Source organism: Pteropus alecto, unplaced genomic scaffold (assembly GCF_000325575.1).
Source record: "Pteropus alecto unplaced genomic scaffold, ASM32557v1 scaffold37, whole genome shotgun sequence".
In the NCBI taxonomy this organism is placed as follows: Eukaryota; Metazoa; Chordata; class Mammalia; order Chiroptera; family Pteropodidae; genus Pteropus; species Pteropus alecto.
This window is the reverse complement of record NW_006440605.1, coordinates 1,111,922-1,124,422: the sequence shown is the minus strand read 5'-3', so window position 1 is coordinate 1,124,422 and position 12,501 is coordinate 1,111,922. Positions and strand designations below refer to the sequence as shown.

At 49.0% G+C, this 12,501-nt stretch overlaps 1 protein-coding gene across 1 annotated transcript in view; it reads right to left on the bottom strand.

Annotated features, from left to right (window-relative positions):
* Window positions 1–12,501, bottom strand: part of INSR (insulin receptor) — a gene marked incomplete at its 5' end in the record, with an annotated part of 116,118 nt that overhangs the window by 39,178 nt on the left and 64,439 nt on the right. The window contains 3 exons of the mRNA XM_015593468.2: window positions 1,114–1,258; window positions 2,305–2,453; window positions 7,458–7,779. Of these exons, the coding sequence (XP_015448954.1) occupies window positions 1,114–1,258; window positions 2,305–2,453; window positions 7,458–7,779 (616 nt within the window). The remainder of the gene's footprint in view (window positions 1–1,113; window positions 1,259–2,304; window positions 2,454–7,457; window positions 7,780–12,501) is intronic.

Here is a 12,501-nt window from a genome sequence, read left to right as displayed (position 1 = left end):
GCTTCTTTCATACCCAACAGTGCCTCTGGAGGGCACAAAGTTAGGGTGTACCCCCTGCGACTTCTAAGAGTGACCGTAAAATGGGTGTCACCTTCCTGAGCTGGATCTTCAAACATATTCCAACACACATCCCTTCCTCTCGATTCTTCTCTAAGCGCCTTCTCCTGATAAATGTTTTTTGGCTTTAAAAACCCCTAAGTTACAACATGCTGACTATGGTTAACACTATATTGAATATTTGACGGCTGCTAAGAGAGTAGATCTTAAAATTTCTCGTCACAAGAAAAAAATTTTTCTGTAACTGTGTGGTGGCAGATGTTAACTAGATTCATTCTGGTGATCATTTCACAATGGATACAAATATCAAATCATGCATGATATTGTACACATGAAACTAATACATTATATGTCCATTATACCTCAATTAAAAAAAAAAATCCTAAGTTTTTCTATTCCCTCCCCCAGTTTTATTGAGATATAATTGACATAGAACATTATTAGTTTTAGGTGTACAACATAATACTTTGATATAGGTATACATTGCAAAACGATTATCACACTTCGTTAATACCCAGCACCTTACATAGTTAAAATTTTTTTTCTTGTCATGAGAACTTTTAAGATTCTCAGCAACTTTCGAATATACAGTATAGTATTATTAATTAAAGTCACCATACTGTACATCCCCAGGACTTATTTATTTTACAACTGGAAGCTTGTGCCTTTTGATACACTTCATCCAATTTGCCTGCCTCTACCCCCTGCCTCTGACAACCACCAACTTGTTCCCTGTATCTATGAGCTTGGGTTGTTTTTTTTTTTTAGATTCTACATATAAGTGAGGTCATATAGTATACATCTTTCTCTATCTGACTTATTTCACTGAGCATAATGCCCTCAAGGTCCATCCATGTTGTCATGTTGTTGCAAGTGGCAGGATTTCCTTCCTTTTTATGAATAATATTCCTGAATAATGTTCCGCTGTGTATATATACCACATTTTCTTTACCACACTTAGGTTGTTTCCATGTCCTGGCGAAAACCCCTAACTTTTTCTAACTCACGAACTTCTTAGTTGGCATTCTGGCCACAGAAGAAGCGAGACCCACATACCCGACTTCCAAGGTATCCCCCCGAATCAGACGTAGCTTCCGGAAGAAGGCAAGAGACACGAGGGCGTAGGAACGGCGGATTTTCAGATACCCTGAAATTTCTTCAATGAGGCCGAGGTTGGCCTCTAGCTCAGCTGCCAGATTGTCTAAGAAAGGGAGAGAATATCAAGTGAGTTTTTACAGAAATATTTTAATCTTCCCATAATTTCCCACAGTGAGGAGTTAAATTACAAATGACTAAGATGAATCTGCTCAAAATGAGCCATACTTAATTAAAATACAGTCCAAAGCCCTTACTACAGGGTGGACAAGTCCCTAAACAAGTGACCACTGCTCCCTGTCTCCTCTCATTCCTTGCTCCCCCTCCTCCAGGCACGTGGGTCTTCCCAGTGTCCCTTCAACAGACCAGACGCACTCCTGCCTCAGGACTTTGCCTGGCCACCTCCTTGGCCCAGACTATCACTGTCCCCTCCATCTGCTTGGTTTGCTCCATCGCTAACCCAAAGCATGGCTCCTCTCACCGGAAACTCTTCTAAAAGAGCAACCTCCTTATTCTGTTTCAGAGGCTCGCAAACCCAGTCTGCACGCTTTGTAAATAAAGTTTTATTGGCACAGAGCAACGCCCATTTGGCAGAGGTGAGTAATGATGACACACCCTCTGGCCCACAAGGCTGAATATATTTATTACACGGCCTCTTTATAAGGAAAAGCTGCCAACCCGCGACCGCTCCCTCCCCTCCCCTGCTCTGCTTCCCTTCATCGAAGACATCCGCCTGGGTTTACATTAGACGCTGACTTGCTTATTTGCAAGACCCATTGTGCACGGACTTTGCCTTGTTCACTGTGAGTACTCCACAAATGTTTGCTGAATAAACAAACAAAGAAATGCCTTTTTGCCTGTGACAGTATTTCTGAAGACACGGTCCCCAGACCTGCAACAGGGTGTGTTGCCTGATTGTTAAAAACACAAATTCCAGATGCCCCAGCTCCCAACATGGAAAATCAGAATCTCAAGTGCAGGAAATGTGGATTTCAGGTTTGGAAGCAAATGTTTGGTAGACTCTGCTGATCAGAGAACCACTCAGGACGGTCTTAAAATCCCCTAAGTAGCATGAAGCAGAATCTGACCATTTTCCCTTTCTGCTCACAGGGAAGGTGGACCTCAGCAGGCCATTCCCCCCCACACACTCACTGCCCCCTCGAATGTTGATGATAAGGCTCCCATTGATGACGGTGCAGCCTCGGAGCTCCTGGGCGGACGTCACCGAGTCGATGGTCTTCTCTCCTTCCAGGAGGTGACAGACCTTGGGACAAGGGCCTAGACACGGAGTGCACATCAGGCTGAGGAAAGAGCGGAGAGAGAGGGGTCAGGGCACACAGGACCCCCATACACCAGATGGCACATCGCACAGGGTCTCAAGCGATGGGACTTCCCGCCGTTACCCATAGCACTGCTGACACTTGGGGCCAGAGAGCTCTCCGTTGTGTGAGGCCGTACTGTACGCTAAGGGTGCTGAGCAGCATCCCTGGGCTCCACTCACTTGATCCCAGTAGCACCCCCATTGAAGGCATGACAGCTAAAGCATTGTCCCCTGGAGGGAGAAGGGCAAATCGCCCCAGATAAGACCCACCACCTACGATGACAGGCTTATGCCCTTTGTCCGCGGAGGCGAGTCCTACAGCATTCCTCTAAAGTCAGGAGACTAAGGCTTTTCCCCAACATGATGGGCTCCTGCTCTACTCCAGACCTGTAGGATTCACGCTGCACCCTGTGGAGACGGGACTCACACTATCACGCGAATGGATGGGACCCCTAGAGTTACCACGGTGACAGAACGATGCCGAGCTGGTGGGCCTTATGTGGGACTCACTTTGCTGCTATGCCAAAGTGGCTGAACTGATGCTGGCACCCCAAGGTGGCAGAATTCAGGCTGTTACTCCACGGAGATAGGAGGCTTGTTCTGTGTGGGGTCTGATGTGCCCAGGGCTACGACAGGACCTCACAGCTGATGGAGGGTGCCTGGGGCAGACTTCGGCTCCACTCGCTTGCAGCCTGTTTCTAAGAGGGCATTACTATATTGCTGGCATGGGGCAAGGAGCTGGGGAGAGGCTGCCTGAGAACTAAACCAAGGGCGGGAGAAATAAAGCCAAGGATGGAAAGAAACAGCTCCTGTGCATCACTTGAGCTCCTGGATACAGGTGATCGGAAGCTATCCCCTGAACTTTTTGGTGATAGGCATCAATAAACTCCTTTCGTCTTGCTTCAGCCAGTTTGGGTTGGGATTCTGCTGCAAGCGACTTTGACATTCCCAACTGTTACACGCTTGAGTCTCAGTCTCCTCCCCTGTGAGAGGACAGCACCCACTCTTGCAGGTGGAGATGAGGACTAAATGATATGCAAACGCCTAACACACTTGGCACATAGAACACAAAGACCATTAGTCACTGCCGCGAGGATCACTTTTCATTCTCAGTATTGTTGCTACTGTTATTTCCACTCCTCTGTGTGTGCAATTCTTCACAACGATCTTTGTGATGGTGGTAAAATAAAGAACATAGTTGGTCTCTGTCCGAGATCCTGGCTCAGAGCTTCAAAAGCTCTTAGAATTTCCCAAGTGATAGGGCCATCTTCATTATGCTAATGAGGTGACCTGTGCCGGTCCCTATGTCGCTTCAGGATGAGGGCTGGTCACCAGAAAGACCAAATATGTGGTTAGAGGGCTGGGCATTTTATCCGCTTGACCTCCAGAGAGAGGAGCGGGGCTGGAGACAGAGCTCGTCCCGGGGTCAATCGGTCACAACAGGAAACGAAGCCCAAGCAAAGCTCTGGACTCCATCTCAGTGGGCTTTTCTGGCCGGTGAACACTCGACGTGCTGGGAGGGTGAAGCCCCCGACTCCGGCTCTGTGTCCCAACGCCCCCAGACCCTGCCCTACGGCACCCGGGCACCGAAACACAAAGCTGTGCTTTAAGTGTCCGCGGTGTAAGTGCCTGACAGTGAGCACTTTGATTGCCCAGGCATCCATTTCAAAAGACATCCGTCTAGAATAAACACAACGCCAGCACATACACAGCTACCAGCAAAACCACCAGATGAGGAATCAGGCTGCTCCCACCCATGAAGGACCCTCTCACATAAAGCTCTGGGTCACCTAGACAACTGACCACTTGGGTGACCCCATTTCTCCCTTCCAGCACCCTAATTCCTGCTCTTAAGCTTCAAGTTGGCCAAGAAAGAAAGAATCCAGGAAACCACAGATGCCCTACCCCAGAGCCTATTTCATAGGCAGAGCCCCAGGGTCGTCCCCCGCCCTCTTTCTCTCTGCCACTCTATGGCCTCGCTGGGTGGCCCTCAGGTGTACCATGCACCCTTCAGGACCTGTGAGTAATAAATCTCCTTCTTCAAAGTTCCCTGATGGTTTCTTGCTGAAGTGCATCCTGTGATCATAATAAGAACCTTGAGCCATAAACAGGAGCCCCCGTGGGGTGTGTCTGTGGGGCTCGCTGGGAGTGACGTGTGCCGGGGGAGCGAGGCAGGCATTCCTAAGGCCCTACCATCAGTCGGCTTGGTACTGACAGAATAAACAGTACAGCTTTACTTTAGTTCTGTGAGTGCTGGCGAATCACTGAACCCAAGGGGTTCATGAGAACCCCCAAATTTATAGTCAGGCAGTTAGTGTCAAACCATAGTGCAGCACACCCAGGTGGTACCAGGACGGCTGGGGCGGAAGCAGAGTCTGACCCAATGTTTGGGTCGTTTCCTTGGTTCTACAAACATTCACTGAGCACATATCATGTGACAGGTGACACTCAAAGCTAGGGGTCCTCAAAGTGCGGCCCATGTGCCAAATCCAGCCGGCCACCTGTTTTTTGTAAATAACGTTATATACAGCCACACCCATTGGTTTATGGATTTTCCAAGGCTGTTCTCCATAAGGACAGAGTAGAGAAGCTTCAGCAGAGACCATATGGCCTTCAGAGCCGAAAATATTTACTATCTGGACCTTCGCCAATGCCTGCTCTAAGCCACAGGCACACATGAGTGAACAAAACAATCGACTCTCCGTGTGGGAGATTACAAATGGTCACACGTTCTCCTCAGCCTTCCCACGGAGAAGCGGGGTCTGTTTCCTCATGTAGTGAATCTGGGCTTGGCCGTATGAATCGCTTTGGCTGATGGGATATTAGCAAATGTGACGTAAGCAGAGGCTTGAAAAGTACTTGCACATTGGAGCATGCTCTCCCTGGCTGCTGGGATGAGAAACCACGTGCAAAGGCCTCAGCCACCCACCCTCCTGAGCCGTGACAGGCTATCCTCTACCAGCCGGTCAGGGCCGACCCAGCCCACGCCAGACCCACAAAATCATTAGAAACCATAAATGAGAGTTAAATCACTAAGTACTGGGGTGGTTTGTTATGCAGCATGAGCTAACTGATACATTTGTCAAGCATACGGTCTTGTTGGGGAGTATTAGTAAGATTACGATTAAAATGTCAGCTAGTGGGAAATGCCACGAAAAGAGTTAAAACTGAGTGATGGGCCAAAAAGTAGCTGGATGGCTAATTCAGACAGGGGAGGGTTCTCAGAGGAAGTGACTTGTAAGCTGTGACCTGGATGACAAGAAGAAGCTGGCCACGCAAAGAGCAAGAGGCAGAGCATTCTAGGGGGAAAAGGGATGCCCTGCACCCATCCACGCTGAACATTCACCCCAAATACCGAGTCCTCCTCATCTCAGGAAAGAGCACCCTCTGCTCCCGCCAGGTATCTCGGGGTGACCAGGAACAGGGAGACCGTATAATGAATCCATGTGCGCTCCAAACACATCAAGAACTACTTCCCGGCGAAGCCGCAAGAATGGAAGCAAGCACATCTGGTCTTGTTTGCTAGCAGACCGCGTGAGAAAATGCGACGGTACTAATGTCTTTCACAAAATAAAACGAAGGCTTCAGAAAGAAAAATAGTAATTTTTTTAAAAACCCACAAAGTACCACAGTGCCATGATGGGTCGTAATTAGCATCTCTCGCTTCGCCCTCTTTCACTCAGTAAGGGCCATAGGCATCACGGGATGCGGCTGTTCCCTGCAGCTTTGGTTCTGGGGACACCGCACCGTCAGAAGGCGTCAGAGGCAGCTGCCATGCTTCTCAGGTCTTAGTCATGCTGAAGGGGTACTACCTTTTACTTAAAGCCACTGCTAAACAAACATCTTACCAGACGTTAATAGCCACATTTCGTTTCAAACAAACAAACAAATCCAGAAACGAATCAAAAGGAATATAGTCATTTTCCCAACCTTACTGATAAACCGGCCCCCAAAAAGAAAAACAGCTCTGTCTGGCACGCCAAAGTGATTTATATCACCTATTTTTGGTCAACAAAGCCACATGACAGCTTTTATCAAAAATGAATAAAACGAAACATATTGTACTTGCAGGTTTCACAAACACTCAAAGCGAGGCTCCTAAGAACTGAAATAAAGATTGTTTTTCTTCCTATCCTCCCCACCCGGGGAATAAAATTTCCCACCAGAACACTCTTGCTTGGCCAATTCTCAAGTCTGAAGAGGAACATTTTTTATATAAGCAGGTTGGCCCAAGGCCCCTCGGCGTGTGTCTGTTTCTGATTTGTTTTTGTGTTGTTCTGTGGAGGTTTTTTTTTCCAAACACAAAACCCAGGAAACAAATTTTTTAAACTTGGTTACTGCCCCAAGATACCAAAATAGCTCATCTAAGAAGCTAACAACATGAACAAAAAGTCCGTGATGCGTGTGGGACATCTGACTCTCGCCAAAGAGAGAAAACCCTGCTATTTCTCACCCAAATGGTAGGAAATGGTTTCATGGCACTGCGCTTCAAAATACAACAAAGCTCTGGGAATAACCGAGCACCAAGTCTCTTCCTCCTCAGCACACTGTCCGGCTCCAGATCAGAGAAAACATTAAAAAAGAAACCAGAGCTCCATCTTGGCTGGAACCAGGCAGCCACGTCAGTGGGGACCATCCTGTAAATGTGAAGGATTCTCCAGGCAGCCAAGGGCTTATGTCTATATGTCTCCTATTCCCAAGGCTGAGCACAGAAAGCTTTAAAAATCATGTACGAGAGCCAAAAATACATCCCCTTCACTGAGAAAGTTTGTCGACTCCTGCTCCAAAGACCAGGACCAAAACAGGAGGCTTCAAATGGCATCCAAGAGAGCTAGCTTATCGCCGGTCAACACAGCTCTCTCACTCATCGGCACTGACCTCTGGTTTTGCATACGGTTCTAACAGGCGGTACCTCCATCGCCAGCCCCGTGTCCCTTCTCCCCTTCACAGCCCCCAACCTGCGGAACCCACGCCCAGGACTCACTTGCTGGAATTCATCGTGTATCCGGAGGGACATTCAGGGATGCACTTATTATTGTGAATGACATACTGGTGGCAGCCCTGCCTCCGAGAGTTCTTGCATTTGTTGTGCAGGTGCAGGCAGAAGCTGAAGTTCACGCAACGCCAGTCCTGGAAGTGGTAGTACGGGGGCGGGCAGGTCTCCACACACCGGCCGTCCAGGTAGAAGTTGCGGCAGGCCGTGCACTTGGTGGGGTCGCCGGGCTCGGAGCAGTTGCCCAGGCACTCGCTGTGGCAGCAGAGGCCTTCGGCGGTGCAGCCGTGCGATTTACAGATGGTCGGGCAGACTGCAGAGAGAAAGAAAACAGCTGGTCAACGGCTTTGCCCAGTTCCTGTCTGCACAGACAGCAATGCTGGGTTAGGGAGTGCAAGCCAAACAAAATAATAACAATAACAGCCACACGTCTACAGTGCGTGCTACGCGCTGGGCACAAAGCCATTAACAAAAGCATTAACTCATTGAAGTCCCCAAAACCATGGTGTGCTCGTAAATGTTTAACGACCACTTCAAAGAGGGGACAGAGAGGCTCTAGCTTGTAGCATCTTCCAATTTCTACAGTGTAAATGCCACCAACCTGAGGTTCCTGACCCCTGGGCGGGTAAGAGACACGTGGGTGCACAGCATTAAATGGCATTTCCACCATGGAGATGCGAGAGTAGCCAAGAGTTCCCAAAGCATAAACACAGTCACACCCGTCCCCCCATATCTGTGAGGGATGCGCTCCAAGACCCCCAGGGACGCCTGAAACCACGAACAGCAGCCATCCCTGCACACGCCATGTTTCTTCCTGTACATGTGTGTATCCACGATCAAGTTTCATTTATAAATGAGGCAAGAGCAAGAGATTAACACCCATAATAACAGCAAGAGAACAATGACAACGCTATACCGTAATAAAAGTCACACGGAGGCGGCCCCCGCGAAGTAAAAGGAGGGGGCGGCTGACACACGCACGCGACACCAGGCGAGTCCGCGTCACCGTCCAGACGCGCGCGTGGCCCGCAGGCAGCGGGGCGCCGGACGGAGGGACGCTTCTCGGCTCGGGCAGGACGGAGCCGGACGGCACGAGACTTCCGTGCGCCACCCAGAATGGCGCACGATTTAAAACATACAAACTGTTTAATTCTGGCATTTTCCATACACTATCTGCAGACCAAAAAAGAACTGAAACCTCAGAAAGCAAAACGGACAAAGGAAACGGAGATCAGTGGGGAGCTTCGAGTATTTATTACCTTTGTTTTTAACATAATTTAATTATAAAGTTATGTTATTTAAATTTTATTATTTAACTTTTAAGCTTGCTTAACATCCGATTCGCAAATTTCCTGGAAAGTAAACAACCAGCTCTAGCAAGCCAGCTCCAGCACACAGCTGCAATCCTGGTATAAAAGAATATATCATTGTCTCCATTCCGCCATTTTACAAATGGGGAAACCGAGGCACAAGATGGTTAAACAAATCACCCGAAGGTCATTTATTGCTTCCACAGGCGTTTGCATGCACTGAGCCAGATATTGCAGCCTCTGTGGGAACAAGGTGGCCACAGACCCTGCCCTCAGGAGTTCGGGGTCTAAGGGAGACGGTGTTTTAGCTATTTAAACACACAATGTGTAATTGGATAGCAACAAGCATTGAGCAGGAGGTAAGGGGACGTGCATACCTGCAGCGAGCCTAAGGAGATAATGACCGATCTCCACGGACCGAAGGACAGAGCAGGAAGGAGAGGGCTCTGGGGCTGGGGGCCATGCTGGGCATAGATTTCATGGCTGGAGGGAGTTTCTTGTTCCATGCGACCCAAGGCTAGACTCTGCCCGCTTCCTCCCGCTTCTCCTGATGTCTCACTACCCGTCGCTTACTAATTACCCCTTGATTTCGGTCCCTCGCCATTTGCCCTGGCCCTCGATGACCGTCCCAGGCGGTCGTGGACAGACGGCATCTCCAGGGCTGGACAGACTTCGGCCACAGTGGAGCCTGTCCTCACTCACTCCCTGCACAGCTTGAACGGCGATTTGGGAACTGGAGAGTGTCACTCACTCCAAACCCTCGGGCCTGCCGCTCACCACAGCAAACATCACGAACATCGCGCCCGAGTGGGCCCCAAGGACTGGGCCCAGGGACCAGAAGTGTCCCCTGAAGCCACATTCACACATGAGCAGCACCATCTCGTGGAACTTTCTGCGATGACGGAAATGTTGGCACTCCGCATGCCATCCATTGCAGTGGCCACTTGTCCCCTGTGGCTGTGGCCAGTGGTGAGCTCAGCTAGGAACCACATTTGTTTCAACTGTGGCAAAACACACAGAGCGTAAACTGTGCCGTTTTTAAGTGTACAGTTCTGTGGCATTAAGTACATTCACGGTGTTGTGCAACCATCCCCACCATGCGTCTCCAGAACCTTCTCGCCTTCCCAAACTGACGCCGTCCTCATGAAACACTCACACCCCCTCCGTCCCCAGCACTGCCATCGACTTTCTGTCTCTACGAATCTGACTCCTCGGGGACCTCCTGTGAGTGGAATCACGTGGCATGTGTCTTTTTGTGTCTGGCTTATTTCACTTGGCATAATGTCCTCCAGGTTCGTCTATGTTATGACATACGTCAGAACTTCAGAATTTCCTTCTGCTTAAGGCTGAATACTACTCCATAGATCCATTCATCCGACCATGGAAACTGGGTCACGTCCGCCTTCTGGCTGTTGTGAACAATGCTGCTATGACCGTGGGTGTGCAAACATCTCTTCAAGACTCTGCTTTCAATTCTTCTACATATATACCCAGAAGCAAAATTGTTAATTCACATGGTAATTCAATTTTTAATTGTTTGAGGAATCACCATACTGTTTTCCACAGCGGCTGTATCACTTTACATTCCTGCCAAGAGTATATAGGGATGCAATTTCTACTGAAGAACCAAACTTTTAATTGTATTTTAATTTTCATTTTTATAACCACAGGTGGCTCTTGCATTGAACAGCAGCATCTTAGAGAATAAAAATAAACTCCTTGTCAATGTCAATAGGTCTCACACGTGGACCAGTGCCTGCCGGCCTCTCCGAGACCTCCCAGCCTCAGGCAGCAGCCACCTGGCCTGTTTTCTGCCCCCCACATACTCAGGCTCGGTCCTACCTCAGGACCTTTGCATGTGCTATTCTGGCTGGCTCACACCCTACCCCTTATCCTCTCACGACTGGCTCCTTCTTGTCCTTCAGGTCTCAGTACCTTAGAAAGACCTTCCCTGAGCTCCCTACTGCAAGTCACTCCCTCCTTCTCAAGCCATGTTCTAGCACATTATCTTGTTATGTTTTTCTTATAGCACTTATCGCTCTCAAAAATCACCTTGGGTGTCTGTTGACTGGCTAGAGGGGAGCTTAGGGGGCAGGGCCGTGCACTCCTTGTACCCAGGAGGAGCTCAGCAGATACACGTCCAATTAGAGAGGAGGCAAAAGGAGGGATGACAGAGCAGTTCCAAGTCCCTCAATTTTAGCCGATGGCTCGAGAATTCCTGCAAGAATTCCCAGTTGCAGGAGCTCCACAAACACCCTGAAAACCACATGTAAAATCTGGAGCCTCTATGCATCAGTGCATACATACTCTTATTTCCTCCAAGGATCCAGAAAGAATTAGGGAGCTGTAACAAGAGCAGGATGGGGGTTAACCCACCAATGTCCGTGTAGCTTTTTTAGGGTTCGCATACCACCCATTAGCTGCTTAATGCCAACAAAGATCCCAGCAGGAAGGGGTTAAGTAATAGTATGTCCATTTCACGGAGGCGGGAAGACTGGCTAGGCTGAGACACATCGGGGCCCAAAGTGGAACCTCAATCTTTTGGCTCTGAATCTGATTTCCCGAGTCTAGAGAAAGACACGGCTACCCCCACGGTCCACGCAGCCCAGAGGGAGGGACGGCAGGCGCTGGGCCTCAGCGACGTGTGCCCGCTGCCCCACGGGAAACACCGCGAAGGTTTCATGAAGAACAAACGGCAGCCTTGGCTTCCTTACTTGTAAAGCACGGGTGGTAACAACAGTGCCTAAGCGCTGGCTTCTCTGATAGGCACACTGTAGGCGTGAGATCAGTTAGCTGCTGTGGGTGTTATCATCATCATCGTGATTCTTAATGGGACCGCAAGGGCTGAAACTCAATGGCAGGAAGCAATACGCACAAGGCAGACAACAATGACAGACCCCACCCGCTGGGAGGTCACCGTGAGAGTAGGAAGGGGCCCATTTCCTGGGCTGGGGCCTGGTCTCAGGGTCAGTCATTAAGCTCAGAAGAGGCGTCAGCAAAGACCTAACAAAAACTTCCTAAACACATAAGCCTTCCGGCCTAGACGATGCTGAGAAAAAAAGACGCAATGCCAGCAAACAGGCCCGAGGCTGACCACAGGACTTTTACATCTTATGCCAGAGCCCTGTCTAAAAGGCCCACCTGAGAACTATTTCATTCTCCAGCACAGGAGCTGGCAAACTTTTTCAGTAGAGGGTCACAAAGCAAATATTGGGGTCTCTGTTGCAACTACTCCAGTCTGTGGCTGTAGCGTGAATGCAGCCCCGGACTCAGTGTGTCCAATAAAACTATTTACAAAAGCAGTTGCCATCCTCCTTACCCGGCGAGACGTACCTGTGGTTGATTTACTGTTTCTATTAGGGCTTAGACTCGGGGAAGCCGGATGTCAATTTACAGACAGACACACTGTAAACCATTTTTATCCAAATAAAGAGATAGGCTCCCCCAAATGGCAGTCATATTGTCCCGTACACATCAAGCTGCCCCGTACCTAACTCTGCAATCTCATTTCAGTCATTGTAAATGCTTCGGCTTTACCATCCCGCTGGCCCCCTCACTAAAGGGTTAAAAATGTTGTTGACAGGTGTTCTTTCCTATTTTTTCCCCTAAGAGTTCTGTTTTTAACTTTTGAAGAAAATTAAACTTTGATAACGATAAGCTGACTCTGGGTGTCTCTCTCACTGTTTCCAAGTACTTTATCGTAATAGACATGTGCGGATGGCTGC